This window comes from Prionailurus viverrinus, chromosome D1 (genome assembly GCF_022837055.1).
Source record: "Prionailurus viverrinus isolate Anna chromosome D1, UM_Priviv_1.0, whole genome shotgun sequence".
Classification (NCBI taxonomy): Eukaryota; Metazoa; Chordata; class Mammalia; order Carnivora; family Felidae; genus Prionailurus; species Prionailurus viverrinus.
The window spans coordinates 76,215,683-76,239,867 of NC_062570.1; the positions used below are offsets into that span (position 1 = coordinate 76,215,683).

General features: G+C 34.1%; 1 protein-coding gene across 1 annotated transcript in view; it reads left to right on the top strand.

The window, feature by feature from the left end:
- PRMT3 (protein arginine methyltransferase 3) overlaps window positions 1-24,185 on the top strand; it is a 136,844-nt gene that overhangs the window by 60,986 nt on the left and 51,673 nt on the right. Inside the window, exon 11 of the mRNA XM_047877646.1 lies at window positions 14,272-14,350. Coding sequence (XP_047733602.1) covers window positions 14,272-14,350 — 79 coding nt within the window. The remainder of the gene's footprint in view (window positions 1-14,271; window positions 14,351-24,185) is intronic.

The window sequence follows — 24,185 nt, forward strand, 5'->3', positions numbered from 1 at the left end:
TTTTATTCAGTAAAATATCTATTTGTGTCTTTTGCTCATTTTCTAATTGGATTGTTGATTTACTGCCAAGTTTGATAGTTCTTTTTTGTGAGTTCTTTATTCGATATGTGGTTTGCAAATATTTTTTCCAGTCTGTAGCCAGTCCCCTAACAAGGCCTTTCACAGAACAGAAATTTTTCATTTTGGTGAAGTCAGTGTTTATTCATTTGTATTTTATGGATCATGCTTTTGGTATCAAGTCTAAAATCTATAGTCTATAGGTTCACCTCTTCTCCTTTTTTTCTTGCCGTTTTTTGAAGACACTGGGTTTGTTGTCCTGTAGAGTTTTCCATATTCTAGATTTTGATGATTGCATCCTCATGGTGTCATTTAACATGTTTTTCTATCCCTTGTATTTCTTGTAAACCATAAATACCAGGAGGTCTAGAAATGGATTAACAAATTAAAGTTGTGTGTCTGTTTTTTCTAGAATACTTCATGGAGGGTGGTGGTAGTTTGTTTCTCTTGCATTGAATCAAGGGACTCTTAATGTCTCTTTATATTATATTAAGGTTGATAAGTGGTTTTTGGAGTTGTCAGCCTAATCTATTCATTATAAACCTACCTAATGGTTTTAGAAGCCAATGAAAATGATTTCTTGGATTCATTATTTCATTAAAAGTTGCAAAATTTTGATATTTTATATGTATCATTTGTTCTCCATGTGTTAGCTGAAATTATTCCTTAAGTATATTCTCTCATCAAATATTTGGTTATGAACTATACTTTATATAGGAAAATTAGGATAAATTCTCAGTCTTTTCTATTTAGTTACCATTTTCAGATTAATGAATTGTCATTGGAATGTCATTGCTTGTGTGTGTCTTTTAGTGGACAGATGTAGCTATTTTTTAATATAAAAAATATGAGTTTATACTGATTTTTCCAATTTAAGATTATAGAATTTTTACTTGAAGTTTTTAGTTTTATAGTTGTATTTTTTCCATGCAGAAAATCTTGATTCCTAAGATAATTCTAATTATTTATTTGCTTTATTATGGTTTCACAAATTTTACACCAACTTTACTACTAAACAGTAAGGCTTCTAAATGCAGTTGAAGGTCTTTTATATTTTGTTCTAGAATACATCTCATGAGAAATGTCCAATCTAAATATTGTGTTTGAAAGTCATTTGAAGGAATTGGGGCGCCTGGGTGGCGCAGTCGGTTAAGCGTCCGACTTCAGCCAGGTCACGATCTCGCAGTCCGTGAGTTCGAGCCCCGCGTCAGGCTCTGGGCTGATGGCTCAGAGCCTGGAGCCTGTTTCCGATTCTGTGTCTCCCTCTCTCTCTGCCCCTCCCCCGTTCATGCTCTGTCTCTCTCTGTCCAAAAATAAATAAACGTTGAAAAAAAAAATTAAAAAAAAAAAAAAAAAAAGAAAGTCATTTGAAGGAATTACTTTCACTGGTTATGTAACCAACTTGACATACAACCAGACTTATTTATTTCCTTTTTCTCCAATTTGGGGAATTGCTTTTTCCTTTGTTTAGTTTAATTGTTATGTTTTAATTATGAGGAAATTATGTGGTTCCATTTCTTTTGTCCCCAAGTGAATAGATAACCTTTTTAAAGGTTTTAACTTATTTTTAAAAATAGTAGCTATGTATCTATTTATATTTTTACCCTTATGTCTTATATGCAAAAGATAGCATACTTTATACATTGTTATATGTGTATAACACACACACACTTTAATGTAATTTTCTTTAATAAAAATGCTAGTTAATATTTTAGTTGCAATTTTTAAAGTTGACTATCCAGTTATAATTAAAGATTTTTTTCATCTGGCATGGGGATTAGGAACACTTTTAAAAATCAGTATGCATTGGAGTGCCTGGCTGGCTCAGTCGGTACAGCAACTCTTGATCTCGGGGTTGTGAGTTCAAGCCCCATGTTAGGTGTAGAGATTACTTTAAAATAATTTTTTTTTAATAAAAATTAATATGGATATTCTACCCTTATCCTGGGAAACCAATTCTGTAACTCTGGATTAAGGGGGAGACCCACGTGTGCATATGGAAAGATCTTGAGATGATTCAGTTTTGCTTTTGATAAACTTGATAATTGGACCATTTGCTGCAATTTGAAGAAAAGAACCAATTTAACTGTCAGTCTTTTGTTCATTAAATGAGAGTGCCATCTAGTGGGAGAAAGACTTTTAAACTGATAAAAAGTTTTTCAAACTTTAGAAGAGAATGCATAAAGAATTATTACAACTATATGTTGTAAGGTATGAGAAGAGGCAGGAAGTAATCCTGCAGGGGAGTAGCAAGCACATAATAGTTGCTTAATAAATGGTAGTGGGGATGGGAATGCAAGCTTGTGCAACCTCTCTGGAAAACGGTATGGAGGTTCCTCAGAAAACTAAAAACAGAACACCCTATGACCCAACAACTGCACTACTAGGCATTTATCCACGGGATACACGTGTGCTGTTTCGAAGGAACACATGTACCTCCATGTTTATAGCAGCACTATCAACAATAGCCAAAGTATGGAAACAGCCCAAATGTCCATCAAAGGATGAATGTATAAAGAAGTGGTATACACACACACACACACACACACACACACACACACACACACAATGGAGTATTACTCGGCAATCCAAAAGAATGAAATCTTGGCCATTTGCAACTACGTGGATGGAACTGGAGGGTATTATGCTAAGTGAAATTATTGAGAGAAAGATGAAAATCATATGACTTCACTCATATGAGGACATTAAGAGACAAAACAGATGAACATAAGGGAAGGGAAATGAAAAAAAAAACGGAGGGGGACAAAACAGAAGAGACTCATAAATATGGAGAACAAACAGGGTTACTGGAGGGGTTGTGGGAGGGGGGATGGGCTAAATAGATAAGGGGCACTAAGGAATCTACTCCTGAAATCATTGTCGCACTATATGTTAACTAATTTGGATGTAAATTTTTAAAAATAAAAAATTAAATTAAAAAATAAATGAATAAATGGTAGTGGGGAGCCTGGGTGGCTCAGTTGGTTAAGCGTCCGACTTCGACTCAGGTCATGATCTCATGGCTCGTGGGTTCAAGCCCTAGCATCAGGCTCTGTGCTGACAGCTCAAGCCTGGAGCCTGCTTCAGATTCTGTGTCTCTGTCTGTCTCTGCCCCTTCCCTGCTTATGCTCTGTCTCTCTCTCTCTCTCTCTCTCTCTCTCTCTCTCTGTCTCAAAAATAAATAAACATTAAAAAAATTTTTAAATAAATGGTAGCTACTAGAATTATTCCTCTTGTATGGAAGATAGTGATCAGGTAAAATAATGAAATAGCTGCTCTGACAAATTATTTGTTATATACATGTAAAATTTTATTATTTCTTTTTGACTAATAATACATACAAGTTCCAAATTTCATCTTGTCTTTACCACTCAGGACCTACACAGAATCCCCCAACAAAATTTGTTACCAGTTTCTAGTGTATCCTTCCTGAGACATTATAATCAGTTAAAAAATGTGTATTTCTACTCCTTGGCACACTCATTCCGTGAACAAATATTGTGTGGCTTCTAGGTGCCCGGCACTGTTCTAGGTAGAATAAAACAGTGAACAAAATACCTGACAAACCCCACCCTTAAATTTAGGGTAGGGTAAGCATATTTTGCATATTGTTCTACACTTTGCTTTTTTCATCTCTTAAATAAATTTCCCATTATGACTGTTGTAGCTTTATCCCATGATTTTTTTTATTCAACTGAAAATATTACCCTGGGATCTCTGCTTTGATCAATGAATTATTTCAAAGTATGTTGTGTAATTTCTAAGTGTTTGGCAGTTTTTTTTAGGTATCTTTCTTTTACTGGTTTATGATTTAATTTGGTTGATATCAAAGGACATACTGTGTATTTTATCATTCCATTAAATTTGTTCAGACTTGCTTTATGGCCCAGAATATGGTCTATTTTGTTGAATGTTCCACATTAATTTGAGTGAATGTGGATTCTGCTGTCATTGAATGGACTGTTACATAATTGTCAATTGGATCAAGTTGGTTGATAGTATGATTCACGTCTTTTAAATGCTTACTATTTTAAGTCTACTTGTTCTGTTAACTATTAAAAGAATAATACAGTTTTTACCTGTACTTCAGGAGTTGTTTCTCTTTTCACTTCTGTCAGTTTTTGCTTCAGATATTTTTATGTGGTTTTGGGGTACCTATACATTAGAATTGTTACGTATTGTTGATAAGGTTTGGCTTCTTTATAATTATGAAGTATTGTTCTTTGTCCCTAATAATATTCTTGGTCCTTTAATTTACTTTAGCATTTTTCTAATTAATTGTGTACTATTCCAGACGTGTTCTAAGCATTTATAAACAGATTTGAATATGTGTTCCTTTTGCTTTCTCCCAGACTATTGCATGTTATATAACTAGGCATGTAAATCTTTCTTTTAATAAGTTGTGAAATATAACATACACAGAAGATTCGCTAAGCTTACAGTGTAAGAAATAGTTATGTAATGAACACCTGTATAATCACCAGTCAGATCCAAATATAGAAAGCAGCTGCCAAGTATCTTTTCACCTTTCTTTAGATATCTTTATATTCTAATTTCATCTTCCTATGTCTTTCTTATATATTTTTTCAAATGTCTTTTCAGTATCTTTTTATCTTTTAATTATATCTGTTACAACTTCTTTCCTACCCCAGAGAGGTTACTACTCACCTGACCTCTATGGTGATCATTTCCTTGCTTTTCTTTACATTTTTGCCACTTTCATCAATATTGCCAGTATGCATAATTTGTTCATTTTCATTTCTATATATTCTCCTGTGTGAATATACAACAGTGTGTTTATTATTCTGAAGTTGGTGGGTACTGGATCATTTCCATTTCTTTTACAATGACGAATAATAATGTTATAGTATACTTGTACATGTATGATATTACAGTCGAGTGTGCTTTTTTAGAAGTATTTTTAGAAGTAGAATTGCTAGGGGCACCTGGGTGGCTCAGTTGGTTAAACGTCCGACTTTGGCTCAGGTCATGATCTCACGGTTCGTGGGTTCGAGCCCCATGTCAGGGTCTGTGCTGACAGCTCAGAGCCTGGAGCCTGCTTCCAATTCTCTGTCTCCCTCTCTTTCTACCCCTCCCCACTTGTGCTCTGTCTGTCTCTGCCTCTCAAAAATGAATAAACTTTTAAAAAAAAATTTTTTTAAGTACAATTGCTAGATAACAGGGTGCACTGCTCTTCTGCATTATTAGATAATGCCAAACTTTTCCAAAGTAGTAAAATTTTTCTTTATTACTCCATATACTTGTCAACACTGAACATTGTATGACTTCATAATTCTTGCCGCTCCGTTATCAGTAGTAGTTTCTCACTGTGTTTGAATTACTAATGAAGTTCATCATTACCATATGTACCATCTCTACATATGATTATTGACTATTTGGACTTCCTATTTTGTGAAGAAATTGTGTATAATTCTTTTGTCCATTTTCCTTTGAATTGCCTGTGTTTTTCTTAATGATTAGTTTTCTTTGTGGCAGGTAAAGGGATTGTATGTGTGTGTGTGTGTGTGTTTGATATCTTTTCAAACTCAGATTTGCCTTTTAATTCTTTTTATGTTTTTTGATGAACACAGGTTCTGAATTTTAATCTAGTCAAACTTATTGGTCTTTTTCTTTATAGTTAGTTCTCTCCCCCACCCCACTCCAGAATATGAAAATATTGTCTACAAACTTTATCTCTTTTTTATCCACATATAAGTCTTTAATTCAGTTACACAGTTGTGAGGATAAAAATTGTCAGTCTTTCTGGAGGCAGCTTGATGATACGGATCAAAATCTTTTTTTTTTTTTTTAACGTTTATTTTTGAGAGAAAGAAAGAGAGAGTGGGGGAGGGGTAGAGAGAAAAGGAGACAGAGGATCTGAAGTGGGCTCCGAGCTGACAGCAGAGAGCCCGACGCGAGTTTGAAGTGAGATCATGACCTGAGCTGGAGTCAAATGTTTAACCAACTGAGCCACCCAGGCACCCTGATACAGATCAGAACCTAAATGTGCCTGCCCTTTAATCCAGAAATTCTGCTTTAAGAAATTTCTTAGCTAGACACATAAAACATCGAGAAGATATCTGTGTGTGTGCGCGCGCATGTGTGCATACATGTTCAAACATTATTTTTCCTACCCATTCTATAGTAACTTAATGTAAAGGATACAGATATTCTTGTTGCTTAATATCAACAGCTACCTTGCATTTGCCAAGTGTGTAAGCGTAATATCTCTCTCAGTGATTTTAGAGCTGTCAGTAAGGAAAGTACCTTACCCAAAATGATTTTATACATAATTTTTTAAATCTCATATAATTTCATTATCACATTTGTGATAAATTCATTAGCATTAGCACATTTTAAATTAAAAGAGTCAAGGGAGGGGCGCCTGGGTGGCTCAGTCGGTTAAGCGTCCGACTTCGGCTCAGGTCATGATCTCATGGTCCGTGAGTTCGAGCCCCGCGTCGGGCTCTTTGCTGACTGCTCAGAGCCTGGAGCCTGTTTCAGATTCTGTGTCTCCCTCTCTCTCTGCCCCTCCCCTGTTCACGCTCTGTCTCAAAAATAAACGTTAAAAAAAATTTTTTTTTTTAAAGAGTCATGCGATAGACTGGGGAATCATTGAAAAAACTTCACAGTTCAGGTATTCAGTGTGTAAGACTATTATTAATGTAACAGTGAAATAAATAGAAGTTACATCACATCTTGTAAAAACTTAAGTTTGGCACATTTTTAGCAGAGAGCACTGTAGATTAGGAGAAAATACTTATCTAATTACTTTTTTTGATATTTCTAGAGCAATGGTTCTCAGTGGTGAGGGGTGTCCAGTTTTACCCACCTGGGGATATTTTGGCAATGAGAAATGTCTGGAAACATCTTAAGTTTTTACAACGGGAGGTTTGGGAGGGAGAGAGACAGGAGGGGAGTGCCGGTGGTTTTGGTAGGTAGGAGCCAGGGGTACTGCTAAACGTCATACAATGGACAGGATTGCATCTACAATAAAGTATTATCTGGCCCAAAATCTGTCAACAGTGCCAAGGTTGAGAACCCTTGCTTTAAAGTTCTCATATCTATGCATTGATAATAACTCAATCTCTAAACGACATTATATTATAAAGCCCACCTGACCTAGTATGGGACATAAGAGAAAATTTTCCTTAAAAGGTGGCATCATTAATACATTTTGTCACATGAATATACAATAGACACTTCTTTACCAGCCTGTGTTTAGTTCATCAAATTAATGATGTTCTGAATTCTTTTTTTGTATAAGGTGCTAAATTCCATGCCTAACCAAACACTTAAAGCTGATAAATTACCTTTTATTGTGCTGCTCTTGTTTTGCTCCTATTAGTTGTATTACATGTTTACCAAGAGCTTATTGTGTTTGTTTCCCTGCTTCTTTATGTAATATCAGTTAATATTAACTATATCAGTTAATACAAGCTTTTGAACAAGATTTAAAAAAAATTCCTGTTGAATAAAGTAGTAACAAATCACTTGTGAAAGACTAGAAGCAGGAAGGTGGGAGTCACTGTATTCAGAGATTCTCCACTTGCCAAGTACCCTTAGATTATTTTTTCTATTTTAAAATAGCCAAAACTGGAGATTACTTACAATCCATTGTGAATATGGTTTATGTAAGGAACATTGTGAAGATTCTAATTCATAGATTCACCCTCAAAGAGTATTAATAAACAAAACATATAGTTTTGTATTTGTATTTTTGTTTTGTATTTGTATTTTTTTTCTTAAAAGTACTGTTTTCAATTAACAACAAACTAATAGTCCCAGTACCATTGGATAACAACTCTGTCTACAGTAAACTTAAATAGAATTGAGAGTAGTATTGGAAAAAGATGTCATAAATATTTATTATGCTTCAGAAATATACTAAAAATTGGGGTTTAGATTTGATAGCCGTACTTACTTGTTAGAAGTAATCTTGTACTTTTATCTTTAGATAAATTCAATTATTGAGTATTTGTCACTTGACTTCCTAGATTAGCTCTTCATTTTATTTGTGATCTCTCCTGCCTCTGTTTTTTTTAATAAGTTAATTCTGCCTAGGAGTATATCTGTAATTCAGTTATTTGCATGAAAAAAAAATTAGAGAAGACCTTAGACTGAAGGTATCACGTTTCTTTTACCATTAATTTATCCAAGATATGAGCAAGCATTTTAAAAATAAGATTCCCATTTCAATGAACAGTGTTAATATCTTAGTCCCAGATTTAATCCTGTGTGTTCCTTTTGTAGTAATTAATTTTTGAAGTGTAAATGCAAATTTTAATTTTAAAAAGTAAATGTCAGTTTGGAAAGAAGAGTGCCCCATGAGCATCATGGGAGAAAATATTGGGTATAATTCTCTACCAGATGGCACCCCTACAGGTGAGGCAGCAGCCTGTGAAATTACAGTCTGAATTACACTGCAGATGAGCCGGGCATTTGGAGCAGCGCCTTCTGATATCAGTAATAAATGACTTGGTTCAGAACCAAGGACAGTTCCCAGGAAATTAAAGGCTATTCTATCACATAGGGAGCCTATAGTAGAATGAAGTTTAGCAAAGTGGAAAGTTGAGGGAAAAGTCAACAGTTAGCAATACATATATGAATCTTTTCATCTGCTAATATTTTAAGCTAAATGTATTTTTCTCATAGACATCATGTATTGGTTCTACATATATTCTAATGTTTGCATTGATTTTCCAAACATAATTTTCATAATGGACAGTGGCTAAGAGCCAGTTGCCAACCAAGTTATCACTTTGAAATATTATAAATCATATATCTATTATAAATTCTAATCTTGTTTAATATGCTCTATGGGAAATTTTTCATTTCAAAACACTTGAGTCCTTGTAAATACTAAATCTTATTTTCAATTAGGTAAATCAATTTAAGAAGCAACATAGAATAGTTATACAGAACATACTCTGCAGTTAGACCAAGGTTCAAATTCTGGCTCATTCAGATGTTTCTGTAACTATTAACTTTTTTTTTTAAGTTACTCAACATTGTAAGCCTTATCAGTTAAATGGAAATAACAATAAAATGTGCTTTAGGGAAGAATTAAATAAGTTAATCCTTATAAAGATACTTAATACAATAAAACTCACTAACTATCACTACTATTACTATTTGAGAAATTTAATTTGAAAGCAAAACAGCATTTTAAAATAACCAGTTTTATTTTGTACCACAAAAATAGCAAAAAGCAGATAGTTTCGTTTTAACAAATATAATGATGTATGATATTAGTAACTCTGATTCTTTTATTCATTCAAAAATTCCTTACTGAGTTACTTCTGTCTACCAGCCACATTTGTAGCCTTAGTAATATAACTTCAAACAATATAGATAGAGGCGCCTGGGTGGCTCAGTTGGTTAAGCGTCCGACTTCGGCTCAGGTCATGTTCTCACAGTTCATGAGTTCGAGCCCTGCATTGGGCTCTATGCTGACAGCTGGAGCCTGGAGCCTGCTTCAGATTCTGTGCCTCCTTCTCTCTCCCTGCCCTGCTCACTCTCGGTTTCTCTCTCTCAAAAATAAAGATAGATAGATAGATAGATAGATAGATAGATAGATAGATAGATAGAGTTCTTGCACCTCTTGGAGCTTACATTTTAATTTTAGTCAGAAGTTAAACACAAAAATACACAACATTTTAATTCATGAGTGCCACAATGAAATACCAAGTAGGGTAAAGAGATAGAGCTCAGAGGAGGAAAAAGATGATATTTTACGTGGAGATATCAGGAAAAACCTTTCTGAGGAGGTAATACTTGAGCAGAAATCTGACTACTAAGTGAAATGAATGGCCAGTAAAATGGTCAGTCTCCATTGAGTAGCATATTTAGGAGGTATGTTAAATATGAAGAAATGTATAATCTGTTGTTGGTTCAAAGGAATACTTTTCTGTTAATTTACTAGTTCAGCTGTTCTTTAACTTAAGGTTTATAAGCTATTTTGACAGAATAAAAGCCTCATCGTGTACTTACATAAGCATACCTTGATGCTGAAGTGAAAAACATATCAGAAATAGATTCAGAATACCATTTTTAATTGTATACCAATGAAGAGAGAAAAAGATAAAAATGGGAACAATGAAAGAAGAAAGACTTGGTTTAGCCTTCTGCTTCTAGCCATTTTAGCCCAGTTCTACCACATGGTAGCTGACTCCACATAGTGCCTTCTGCCAAACTAAAGAATCATGTGATACATCCTTTTATAGGTTTTATGTGTTAACCCTATGCCAAACACTGTGCTAAATCCTTTACCTGTATCAACAAAAGCGTTTCATCATCTGCTTTCAGAAATTCTCGGACCTAATAATGATGACTGTCTGAAAAAATGGGAAGGAAAAGCATGGCTTTTAGAAAAGGATATTTTTACTGCCAAGAATGATTGTCTTCTTTCTTTTGTTTGTTTGCGCTTGAGTTTAACAACAGTAGGAATTGAATCTTAAAGCCAGTGTTTTATAAGGGGAGCTAAAATTTGTATGGTATTATTCATCTGATCATATGACTTAAATCGTTTAACCTGTCTAGTGCTGATTTCTATAATGTGAAAATTAGGTTATTTGAATAGTTAGAACTTTTGAAACTATCTCTTACTGTTTGATCAGAATTTTAAGCTTAGCTAAGGTAATCATTATAGGGTATGTGGAAAAATGCTTATTGATGTTTGTTAGTTTATTTATTTATTTATTTTTTACTGTTTATTTATTTTTGAGAGAGAGAGATGGAGACAGAGCACAAGCAGGGGAGGGGGAGGGAGAGAGGGAGACAAAGAACCCAAAGCAGGCTCCAGGCTCTGAGCTGTCAGCACAGAGCCTGACACCGGGCTAAAACCCAGCCAAAGTCAGACACTTAACCAACTGAGCCACCCAGGCACCCCATATTATTATTATTTTTTAATGTTTATTTATTTTGAGAGACAGAAGCGGGGGGAGGGGAAGCAGAGAGGGAATCCCAAGCAGGCTCTGTGCTGTCAGTGCAGAGTCCAACTCAGGCTCAATCTCATGAACTGTGAGATCATGACCTGAGCCGGAATCAAGAGTTGGATACTTAACTGACTAAGCCACCCAGGCACCCCTAATGTTTGTTATTTTCAATAGAAGAAGACATATGGGAGAGTCATAAGTATAAATACCAAAGTTTGAAGTATTAAATAAAACTGTTTTGTGTTTGTTTTTGTTTTTGCCTAGGGGGAAAAATCCCTGTGATTATCTTTGTGAGAAGAATCTTAAAGTAGGAATTCCATGGCACTAATTTGGTGAATGTGGCCAAATTATTTTTACTGGGTTTTAAAATTCTGTTTCTTAATTGTATAGAAATTTTGAGCGTTTTATTTTATTTTTTGTATGTGCACAGATATGCATAGTCTAGCCTGGTCTGAGAAAAGAAATGATACAAGATCTCTGAAATGATTCATAGATCCCTGAAAAAGCAAAGACAGGAATTTCTGTTCTGACTCATGGATAGTAATATAGGACCATTGAATAAGCATATGATTCTGAACAGACTGATAAGCCTTTATTCTCTAATTTATTAAACATAATTTTAGGGGCGCTGGGTGTCTCAGTCTGTTGTGTGTCCGACTCTTGGTTTTAGTTCAGGTCATGATCTCATAGTTTGTGAGGTCAAGCCCCACGTCGGGCTCTGCGCTGACAGCACGGAACCTGCTTGGAATTCTCCGTCTCCCTCTCTTTCTGCCCCTCCCCTGCACGCACACACTCTCTCTGTCTCGCTCAAAAATAAATTTTAAAAAACCCATAATTTAAAAAAATTGATTAGCCTTTACAAATATGTTCTTAAATAGCTCTTAATTTTTTAGCTAAATAAATAAGATTTATTTTTCCAAACTTTTACATGTATTAACATATTTAATCCCCACACGAGCCAATATAAAGTAGAATACCATAGTTGTCACTTTACAGATGAAGAAACTGAGACATGATGATGTTAATTTAACTTGTCCAAGGTCACATAGGGAAAAGAATTTCTCTGGGATTTAAATCCTGAGGTGTACACTCTTTGCCACTACACTATTGGTATTGACTGCAGCACCATTTTAAAATATGCTGCAATTTAATCTCTGGTGGATGGCTAATAATAACTGTCATAAATGCAGTAAATAAGCATGTTGTTAGAAGGAGCTACTTTTAGTTACTGATGGAGAAGACTTTTGGTTTGTTTGTAGTACATGGAATTAAGACAGAGTTTGGACATAGGGAAGTAAAGTACTTAGATTTTGCCAACCAGTTCAAAAGTAAATACTAGAAACAGTTTGACACACTGCCAAATCAATGACAAACTAATTTTTTTTGCCCCTTTTCAAAAAAGACTAGACTATAATGAATAATTTTTACCAATATGTGAATTTATTTATTTTAATGTTTTAATATGCAATAATCTTACAAATACGGACAATTTTTCACCTAACCTATTAACATGTTTTACCATCTGATCTTTTTCCCATAAGGTAAATAGAAGACTTCTTTTTTAATAATTCCTTGGCATAAATTATAACTTGCTTTAATCATTAGTGGAGTGCTTATTTATAAGCATTTGTGTGCATTGATCTGCATGAATTATGTTAGATTGATAAAGATTTCTTAGTTGACTTCCAAAAGTTCCCTGTTCTTTGAGTACACAGATGATATTAATAGGGAACTAACTTGTAACAGTCAGACATATTACTGAAATACTCTAGCCAGAAGAACAGTTTTCACTAAGTCCTTAATTTTCCTAACGTTAACACATTAATAAAAGAGCTTTGTTGCTTAGTCTTTTTTTTGTAGGCAAGCATTTTCTTCTCACTGAATTGGTGTGTTGCTGGGAATGGGTAAACATCAATGTAGAGTTGTCAGTTTAATTAGGTTGTTTTAAGTGATTCAGGCTTGAGCACTATATATTCTATAGGTTTAAATGTGCTGTTTATTAATCTTTTGTGAAGATTATCCATCCCAGGTGTGCAGGTTTTTCTTGTTCTCGAGACCCCTTTAAAAAGTCTTTGCTCACGTGGTTAAAGAATATTGTATTTATCCTGTCAGTTATTTGTGCACAGAACAAATGAAGTAAGAGCAGTTTTGATTTAGAATGCTGTCATTAGGGCAGAATTCATGTTTCACTCTAAGCAGTAATAAAGTGTTTTATGTGCTAAGCACTGTGCTGAGCCCTTGACTGTCCCTGCCGCCCCAGGGTGGTGGGGGGGGGGGGGGTAGCCTCTAGAAGGAGAAGGACTGACTCAAGCTGACATCTACCCTTCACTCATGATACCAGTAGTGGTAAATTTTCTTTTCACCTGTACTGAAATTGTCCTTTCATAGCAGAGGCATTACTGGTCTCTAAAATCTGGAGTACTCCAGAGCTGTAGTCCATGAACATAGAACAACACTAGTTGTGCAAGGTGTTGATAGGTGTAATACGTGAAAAAAAAAAAGGTTTGTAGTCAAAAAGTGGGTAACACATGGTTAAGGTATGTTCAACAAATTTCTTTAACAGTTTCCAGAACTATTGAAGCATCTGTGTTTCTTAAAGATTCCCTCCCTTCCTTTTTTTTTTTTTTTTTTTAAACAAAAGAGAAAGTCACTGGACAGGAAGCTCTTTGGAAAATGGTGTTTTAGACTAGGATTTCTTAACCTTAGCCCTATCAACTTTTGGGGTTGGACAGTGTGTTGTGAGGGCTTCCTGTGCATGTTGTAGCCTGTTTGTCAGCATCTCTTGGCTTTACCTATTAGATGCCAGTAGCATCCTACCTTCCCCCGACCCCACCAAGTTGTGACAATCAAAAATGGCAGTAGACGCTGCCAGATGTCCTGAGGGGGGGGGGGGGGGGGATGGGGACAAAATTTAGTTGAGAATCACTGTCTAGATTATTAATATTGCAATACTCCAAGGAGAGTTAGAGGGTATTTTAACAATTTCTGTCTCAGACTTTCCTTTTAATGAGGAAAAAATAAATAGTCTAGAAAGTGGAAGCACAGATAAAGAAGGTTCAGTACATTCAACCATAATAAACTTTCTGTGTCCACGTTATAATTACTTGGAGAATTTAATGCAAAAAGTAATTTCAAACTTTGCAGAAAAGTATATGGCAGAGACAAAAAAACATGCCTTTTATAAAAAGAGTAGCCCAGATATTTAAAATGTTCTACATATGAAGATATTGATTGTGCATTTCTAAAATCCTTTTTTTTTTTCATGTTTTTTATGCAGGGCTATTTTCTTCTTTTTGAGTCTATGTTAGATTCTGTCCTTTATGCAAAGAACAAATACTTGGCAAAAGGAGGATCGGGTGAGTATAAAATTCTAGTTTTAATAATGTAATTTTAGTCTGGCAGAACCAAGTGAACCTTTGGATTTCAAATAAACTATGCATGACGGAGAAAGTTCCCAATAGAAATGAAAGATGTTTCAATTAGCTGAAGCTTGAAGGCAGTCGTCTACTGTTGATTGTAGAACATTATAGAAGATATGCAGGACTCTAAGTTAATGGTATTCTCAAGAAAGCTTTTTCAAAAAATACTAAGGACTAGATTTAGAAACTATTTGATAATTGAAATCAAAATCTAACAAACTCCTTTTGATTCTTGATCCTTATGACATTTAGTTTTTTTTTTTTCCAATAGAGTATTTCATACAAGGTTGGAAATTACACACTTTACTAGCAGATTTTCCATGACTTCACTAAATATATAAACCTGTCATCTCTGTGTTTTAATGAGAACATTTAAAAACCGACTGGTTTCTAAGTTTTTAAAGTGTAGCATATCCAAACAGTATTTTTATACTGTATATATTAGATTTTTTATCAGTATTTTTATTGGCTCCCAATAAATTTGGAAAGCTTTCTTATATTAATTCTGTATACACAAAGTGAAATTGTGTTTTTATAAGCCTTCTGCTGTGAACAGATATATACAAACAGTCCCTTTCAGAGCAGGGATTATGTTTTTTCATCTTTGATTCTTCAACGAGCTCCACAGCTCCTGGAACGTAGATGGAGCATCATGTAAGTTTATTGAATCAAATCATTAAAACTGAATTGAATAGCATCTGTCTCCCTTTATTCACCTCTCCCTGTACCTTCACTTTCTCCAAAGTGTCAATATCATCAAATGGTTTCCACAGTCAGAGTACAGTTGATAAAATTGTTATATAAAAGTAGATGAAAATGAGACATTTTGAACCAGTGACATAAAGCACTTAATCATACTTATGCCTCCTGCCCATCCATATTCTATGAAATCACTTTGGCGATTATGATACAGTAAAAATCAGTGAGACCAAAACATGAAGCACAGAAAATTCTCCAGCACAATAGAATTCTTTTATAATAGCTTTTAAGTGGATTGCCTTTCTTTTTCAAAATGCTCTCATTTATTTTATCACTATATTTTCTGCAAGCATTTCAAGATGTGTTCCTGATCTCTGCCATGAATCTGGCTAGAATTTTTAGATACACTTTACCCTACAAAAATTAGCTATATCTGATATATTCTATAATTTCAGTGGCTTTTTTTTTAAAATGACTGTTATACCTAATGACTGAAACTAATATTATCTACCATTTGTGGATTGTCTACCAGCTGCCAAATACTATACTTTTTTTTATATTATTACATATGTAATCTTCACAACAGCCAAAGGTGTCCTAGAGGATACATATTAAGTGGTCAAGCCTTGACTTTTTTTTTTTAAATCGCGATCTGTCAATTCCAATATTCATGTTCTTTTCAGCATCCCTTTTTATTTCCCTATTAAAATGAACTTTATTAAATCTGATTCTTGTTTTGATGTTCTAGGGAAGATTCAGCTTCCATACCTCCCTGAATGGTATTCATTGATCTTACGGAAGGACTGACAGCAATTTAATACATTTAAATTGACTTCTTAGTGAAATTCATTAAGAACTTACAGCATGAATATAATGAGGTTATAGTTGAGGAAACAATAGCAGAGTATTTCCCACCATCAGGAATGAAGTGAAGGCTCCTAACTCTAGTTCTTTTTGTATTTTTATATAGCTAATATTAACATTGAGGTAATCTGGAGGCATATTGAAGACAGGTCAGCATTCAACTGCCTAGGCAGTGCTAGTGAATGTTGCTTGTTAACAGAATTAAGAGAAAAGAAGGAAAAGTCAGAAATGAGTAACATGAGGTAGCCTATTTAGCGTGTTTTGTGTTTGAGTGTGCCTTCCTGAATATCACCAGTCATGTATTGTGCTTGTTCTTCTGTTGCAAGGAAAGTTTTCTTTATGTTTTTCTGAAGGAAAGATTTACTAAGCAATTAGTAGTGCAAAGACTTTGGAAAGAGTTATTGAATTATGAGAGAAGGAAAATATTAAAATTTCAGATAAGCATAAAGGAACCACGGTTTATTTTTACATGACTTTAGGTTCAGTGTATGTCTCACTATATATATAATGGTATGGAGTATAAAACACAGTCAGCCAGTAGTGAGTATTTATTCTCCCTGTTATTGCCATTGACAAGCAAATTCTGTAGTATTTTGGAGGTATTCATTTACTGCTATTGCTACTAATAAAAATAGTTTTATAAAGTTAATGAAAATGGGTTTACTAAAGACTACTTCTGTTTTTAGCTAAGATTTGGTAAGCACGAGTTGTATGTCAGAAATTGTAGTGTTTTACATTCAACCAACTTATAGATGAAGAGGAAAACTTAAAAAGGTGATTTATTATCAGAGGGAAGGAAGATACATTAAATAGGTAATGGGTATTAAGGAGGACATTTGTGATGAGCACCAGGTGTTTTATTCTAAGTGGTGAATCACCAAATTCTATACCTGAAACTAATATTGCATTGTATGTTAACTAGCTGGAATTTAAATAAAAACTTGGGTGGGGGGGGGGGGAGAAAATGATTTGCTGTGACCAATGCATATTTTTACAATTAGAACTAAGACAAAAACAAATGTGTGTTTTAGGATAACTACAAAGAATGTAAATATTTTATACTCTAACAATGTCAAATGCTGCATCTTACAAAAATTGGAAAGAGAATGCAGAAGGCAGGTGGGAGGAAGTGTATATACTTGAGTTGCTTTATCTTTGATAGGAATTCATTGAATCTCATTTAAAGCTGACAAATCAAGTAATAGAATTATAATCACATTTAGCATTACAAAGTTAATGTTAAAATAATACTATTGATTAAAATTTACCATTGAGGTTTGTGACCATAGATTCTGTCTATATCTTGATTGTGGTGGTGACTGTATTTATCAAATCACGTAGAACTATACACCAAAAAGGCCAAAAAAGAGTGAGTTTTATTACTGCATGTGAATTATACCTTAATAAAAGTGATGTTTAAAAAGAAAAAAGTGAAGTGGCATTTCCCACCTTCAGGTCAATTGAATTATGACATGTTTTGATTTCTAACTTTTCAAAAAAACGTATTAAAGCTGTGTACTAACTCTGTGCCCACCTCTGTATTTGCTGTTAGTATGATCAATACATCTCTCTTTTAATTAAAAAAAAATTATAATGAAAAACAAGGAAGGAAGAATAAAGAAATATACTAATTTTATGATTACTCATGATAGGAGATTAAATAATGCTGAAAATAGAGAACAAAATGTATTTTATAATGTAATTACAAAGTTAGCTACTACTAAAACAAAAACACAGAAGTTCTTAAATAGAAGAACTAATACTTAGGAAGAAGTCAAAAAGACCATGTAGTCAACTACTTAAAAACAAAACAAAACAAAAACTAAAGATACAGAAAAGATAACATAAAATGGTGGAGTATGAACAACAACAACAAAAAATGTCCTATCAATAAATGTAAATTAGGGTTAAACTGACCTATTCAAAGAAAAAAAACTTCAGATTGGATCACCAAAAAAAACCACAAAAACAAAAAAAACCCTAATTCTGTATGCTTTATAGAGTCACACTTAAAACAAAATCATTTGGAAAAGTTAAAAGGATTAAAAAAGATATTCAGTGAGCAAATCCCTCCAAAATGAAAGTAGCAGTCATGGTATTGATACCAGACAACAGGAACTGGAACAAAATATTATATAATCAATCATATGAATAAAGCTTAGAGCTACGGCATAAAATCATGCCCATATTCATAGATACTAAAAAGGTTTTTGACAAAATACAATTTACGTTCTTGTCTTTTTTATGAGAAAATAAGAATAGCTGGACCCTAGCTTACATGATAAAGTATATTGTTTCAACTGAAAGCCTGCATCATGTTTAATGGGGAGATACTAAAAACATTTGCCCTATAGTCAAAACAAGATTTGGATGGCCACTATTATACCATTTACTTCATATTATACCATTACTTAATATTTTATCAGATGTACTAGTCGGTGCTACTAGAAAAGAGAAAGAACATAGAAGATAAATAAAAAGGGAGATAAAACTAATATTATTTGTAGATTCTATGATTCAAAGTAGGCACCTCAAGTGAATCAACTGAAAAATGATAACAATAAAAATTTAGTACATTATTGAGTTACAAAATAACATAATTAGAAATAAGCAAAATTTATATGCAAACAGCATTACTACTAAAGGACAGAAAGAAGATAAATAAGTGGAAAGATAGACCATATTCTTGGAAGGAGAGAACAAGTGCCATAAAGATACCAGTTTTCCCAAAATTAATTTAAAATGTGTAATCCAAAAACATTGACATTTGTTGAAGACAGATAATAAGTACATGAGAGTTAATTATGCTTTTTCAATTTCGTCTGTATTCGATATTTTTTATAGGATAAATTTTATAAAATGGTATTCCAACATACAGGCTTTTTTTTCTTTTTTAATTAGGTTTTTTACACTTTTTAATGGCAAGAAAACTGAGATAGAAGGGTACCAGACTAGCAGACTCGTGCTACCAAATATAAAACATATTACAAAGCCTCAATAATTAAAACAATGTTTATTTCATTCTTTTTTTTTTTTTAATGTTTATTTATTTTTGAGACAGAGAGAGACAGAGCATGAATGGGGTAGGGGCAGAGAGAGAGGGAGACACAGAATCGGAAGCAGGCTCCAGGCTCTGAGCCATCAGCCCAGAGCCTGACGCGGGCTCGAACTCACGAACCGTGAGATCGTGACCTGAGCTGAAGTTGGACGCTCAACCGACTGAGCCACCCAGGCGCCCCTTATTTCATTCTTGAATGGACAGATAAGTTGAACAGAATTGAGAATCCTGGTATAAATCCAGCAATATATGGCATCTCATATAATTAAGGAAATAGTTTACTGTAGTAAATTATGTTGAGAGAGTTGGGTAGCCCTCTGTGTTAAAAAAATAAGAAAAAATGAAAAAGTAATGTTTAATCCACACAATTAATTATAAAGTAATAAATCTACACAAAAAGTCACACACCGTAAATATTAAATGAGTCAAGGTTAAGTGCAAAAAATAAAGGATAAAAATACTAGGAGACATAGGCATATTATTTCTTTATAAACTTGGGGAGAGAGGCTTTCTAAATAAGAACTTCATTCAGATGCGTGTATTGAAAGAGAAATTGATAAATTTGGTTATATCTAAATGAATAAATTTCTAAGTGGCAGCATATGCCATATGGAAAGTTACAAAAGAAGGTACAAACTGAAAAAATTGGTCTGACCACAGACTGGATAGAAAGTTGGACAGGGACACTTGGGTGGCTCATTTGGTTAAGCATCCGACTTTGGCTCAGGTCATGATCTCACGGTTCGTGGGTTCAAGAAGCTCAAGCCTGGAGCCTGCTTTGGATTCTGTTTCTTCCTCTCTCTGCCCCTCTCCCGCTCATGCTCTGTCTCTGTCTCTGTCTCTCAAAACATGAATAAACATTAAAAAAAAAAAAAGTTGGGCAAAGAATTGAATGGCAGCTCCCAGAAAAGGAAATACAGTTGACTCCTTTAAACATGTGCTCAGTCTCTTGTCATATTAAGAAAAATATCCAATATAAGAAATCTTTGTCTTTTTGCATAGAATATTCCTGTGTTTTTCTTGAAGTTACAACTTTTTACGTTTAGGTCTATGATTCATTTCAAAATAATCTTTCTGTATGGTACACAGTAAGGATGGATGTTAATATTTTCTAGTCATTTCTTTGTTGAAATGACTATCCTTTCCCATAAGTTGCTTAGCATCTTTGTAGAAAATTAATTGGCCACATATATGTGGGTATGTTTTTGTATTCTGTTCATTTGATCTGTAAGTCTCTCTTTCCACCAATTAGCATGCTATCTTAATTACTGTAATTTGTTTTGGCAATGTGGCAGTGTGTGTGTGTGTGTGTGTGTGTGTGTGTGTGTGTGTGTGTGTGTGTGTTTAAAAAAATTTTATTTTATTTTTAATATATATTTTTAAAGTTTTTATTTATTTTGAGAGACAGAGACAGAGACAGAGAGAGCGAGCTAGGGAAGGGCAGAGAGAGAGGGAGAGAGAGAATCCCAGGAAGGCTCCATGCTGTCAGCACAGAGCCTAACATAGGGCTCAAGCTCACAAACCATGAGTGAGATCATGACCTGAACTGAAACTAAGTGTCGGACGCTTAACCAACTGCACCACCCAGGCTCCCCTAAAACTAAATTTTAGAATCTTATCAATTTGAATTTGTCAGTCTGTCAATTTTAAAGAGATTGCTAGCATTGTGGTAGGATTGGCTTAAATGAATAGATCAACTTGAGAATAATCAGCATCGTAACAGTGTTGAATCTTTGAAACCATAAACACAATATACCTTTTGTTTTTTCTAAGTCTTTAATTTCTCTTGGCAATATTTTCTAATTTGCAATATAGAGATCTTGCACATCTTCTGTTAAGTTTATTCTTAGGTATTTAAAATTTTTTGTCATTCTTACAAGTGGAAATTTTTAAAATTTCATTTTTCAGTTGGCTACCGCAAGTATAAAAATACAATTGACTTTTGTTTATTAACCTTGTATCCTATGACCTTGCTAAGTTTACATGATAGTTCTAGTAGTTGTTTAATAAATTCCTTAAGTTTTTCTATGTGACCATTCATGTTGTTTGCAAGTAGAGACAGTTTTTTACTTCTACCATTCCATACTTTCTACCTTAAATTTGGGGGGCAGGGTGGGGTGCCATAACTCTTTGAATAAAATAGGAAACAAGTTTATTGATAAATAAATAAATAATCTGAAAGTTTGATTAAGATTGGAATATTTACCTGTTTTCAAAGAACCTCCCCACACAGTATCTACTAACTACAAAAAGAGTAAATTTCAGCCCAGAAGCCTACCAGTCTCCACCTTCATCATTAATCAGGGTTGACATTCTCAGGAATGGGTCAGACTAAAATGGTCTGATAGGAGCACATAGAAATAATTCATTTCTTTGAAACTTCCTCAAAACTGGTAATAGTTTTGTAAAATCATAATTGTTGCATAGAAATCTTAGGGGCTCATCAAAGGAGATATCTTCTTCCATATTACTAGAAAAAAATGTTTTCATTGCCTTTTATTACAAGCAAAATGAAAGATTTTTCCCCCTCACAGGACTAAATTCACGTTTCTTATGGGGTTCTTCAGAATATACATCTTTGAGTTGTAATTATCAACATTAGGAGTTGAGGATTGCATCCAGTACAATGCGCAATTACCAAGGCAGCCAGTTCCAAACTCACTGTTTTCTCTTCTTGACCATCACCGTCACTGGGGTCTTTTTGTTAAAAATATGGATGTTCAGGCCCCACATCAAGATGCTTTTGAACCAAAAAGTAGGAGGAAAGTCTTGTTTTAAAAATTTATTTAAAATATACATTTTCCTTTCTATCAATCAAAGGTATTGTTGGAAGAAATAGAAATCTACCCTGGCTATTCAACAGAGAAGGAAGGACTTTATTAAAAGGATAGGTAGGGTAGGTTACTAAGTTTTTATGAGAACTAGAAAACCAGGCTGGAAGGTTATGCAGCCAGGAGTAATGTCCAAAATTATGTTACAGGACTGGTTTAGAAGTGATACCACTACCCTGATATTGGGCACTAGCTGGCATATTACATTGCTGATCTTACCAACAGAAGGCATTGCTGCCTCTGAAAAGTAGCCAGAACTTTAGGTGCTTATCATTAGTGGACGTAGGTCATGTGTGCATGCCTAACCTGCAAGGGAGAGAGGGAAAGCAAGCTTCTGTCGTTTTCAGCTTCTGTAGGGTAAAGCTGGCCCTGCCTTGTAACATAGAGAATTTCACAAATAGTTTACAAGGAGGCAGCAAAATAGAGTGGCAGATACATAAATATATATTGGTCCACAATAAATCTGTCTTGAAGGTTTTGCATTGGAATTTGCATTGGAAACCTAACCTATGCTAATAAGAAATTAAGAAATTGCTTCTGTTACAAAGTCCAGATTTGCTGCTTTATCTTCCTTATATTTCCTTCTGTATGTGGAAAGCTGAACTGTACAGCTTATTCACTGTTCCCTCATTTCTACTTGTTTGCTTTCCTTTTTGGTGTTTCTTCTTGCCCCATGATCTCCTTCCTTAACTCAGCTCGAATAAGTAAAGCTGAACGTTTCCGTTTTCTTCACTTTGCCCTGAAATTTTATTAATCTCCAATCTTTCTCAACTCCTTTCTCCTTCCTCTTTCTCTTCCAACTAGTATCCATTTACCTAAGGAAAATAGGGTTCCTCTTTCCCTTTCTTCCATTTGAAAAGCATAAAATGTAGCATCATGCATAATGGAAAGCATATAGATCTTGCAGTTAGACCATAAATTGACCCACCTTTGTCAGATGACTTGTTATCTACTTAGCTGATTAAGACCAGTAATTTGAGCAAATTACTTTACCCCTTGGAACTTTACTTTTCTTATCTGTAAAATGAAGATTATGATCTAGCTTTAAAGAATCAGACAAAAGTCTAAATGAGATGCTTCAAATGAAGTAGTTGCTCAATAAAGGTGAATTCTCCTGAGTTACATCTGGTAAACTGTAGATTTATAGTAAAATGAGCTATAGCTAGTAAAATGAAGTTAGTGTTAGGTTTATACCTTATAAAAGTTTCAAAATGAATTTGGGCATCATACTATTCAGACTTGATTTTCACATAGCTTATCTCAGCATAATCAGCCACTGACCATGGTTCATAGTGTTTGGAAGTTTCCTTTAGTATTTCCATAATACACTACTTCCTCCTCTTCAGATCTGTGTTTTTCACATTTGTTACTTTTCTTTTGTCCAGTGATACTACAGTAGTACCGTTTTCTACTTTTTTCAGTACATAATTTTTCAATGCATATTGCAGCTACATTTTAGCCTAGCTAAGCTAGGATGTAGATATCCATATTATATAAATTAGAAATTTATTTCTAAGCTTATTCAACTCCAGGATATTTGCTCATTTAGTAACTTAGTAGTATACGTCCCTTGATGGATATCAATCATCATTTTGTCATTGACCATTAGTTTACTAAAATCTTTCTCCATGTTGTTGATGTATATTGTGAAAAGAATAGTTTATTTTTGACTTATTATCCTTCTAAACCTTTTTACTCTCTGGTTTTAATATATATGCAGTGATGCCAGTGCTTACTAGGAATTGTTTCTTTACGCATCTCAGTCTTATCCTTTAGTGTCCCAAAGTTTTTGAGGCATTTCTAAGGGATAAAGGATTTCCCATCTTTATCTGTTCACCATGTGAGCTGTTCTAGTGACAAATGAATTCTGGGCAGTGAATCGAGAAGGACACAGATGTCAAAGCCATGAATTTATAAATGGTCTGGTAAGAGGGTGCTTTGTCCAATCAGCACTTTGTTAATTTCACCTACAAGAAGGAGTAATTATTCAATTATGCTTCTATCGGACAAAAATCAAATGACAAATGGGTCAGGATGTGAAGGTAAAGGGTTAGTCAGGATTCTGGCAGGTGGCCCAAAATTTTAGACAGCTGTGAGGAGGTGGATATGGAACTAGATTGACCTATAACATTGATTACAGGTCCTTTATGAATATTCATAGCTCTTACTAACAAAGATTAAAAATAATTTCATTTCCAAATGCTAACAAATACAAAAAACATTTTTTCTGTGCCTTTGTGAAATATAATTAGCTTGAAAAATATACCTCAATACTAGAAAAAGTAAAATCATATTTCTCTTTACTTCTTCTTAGTACCAA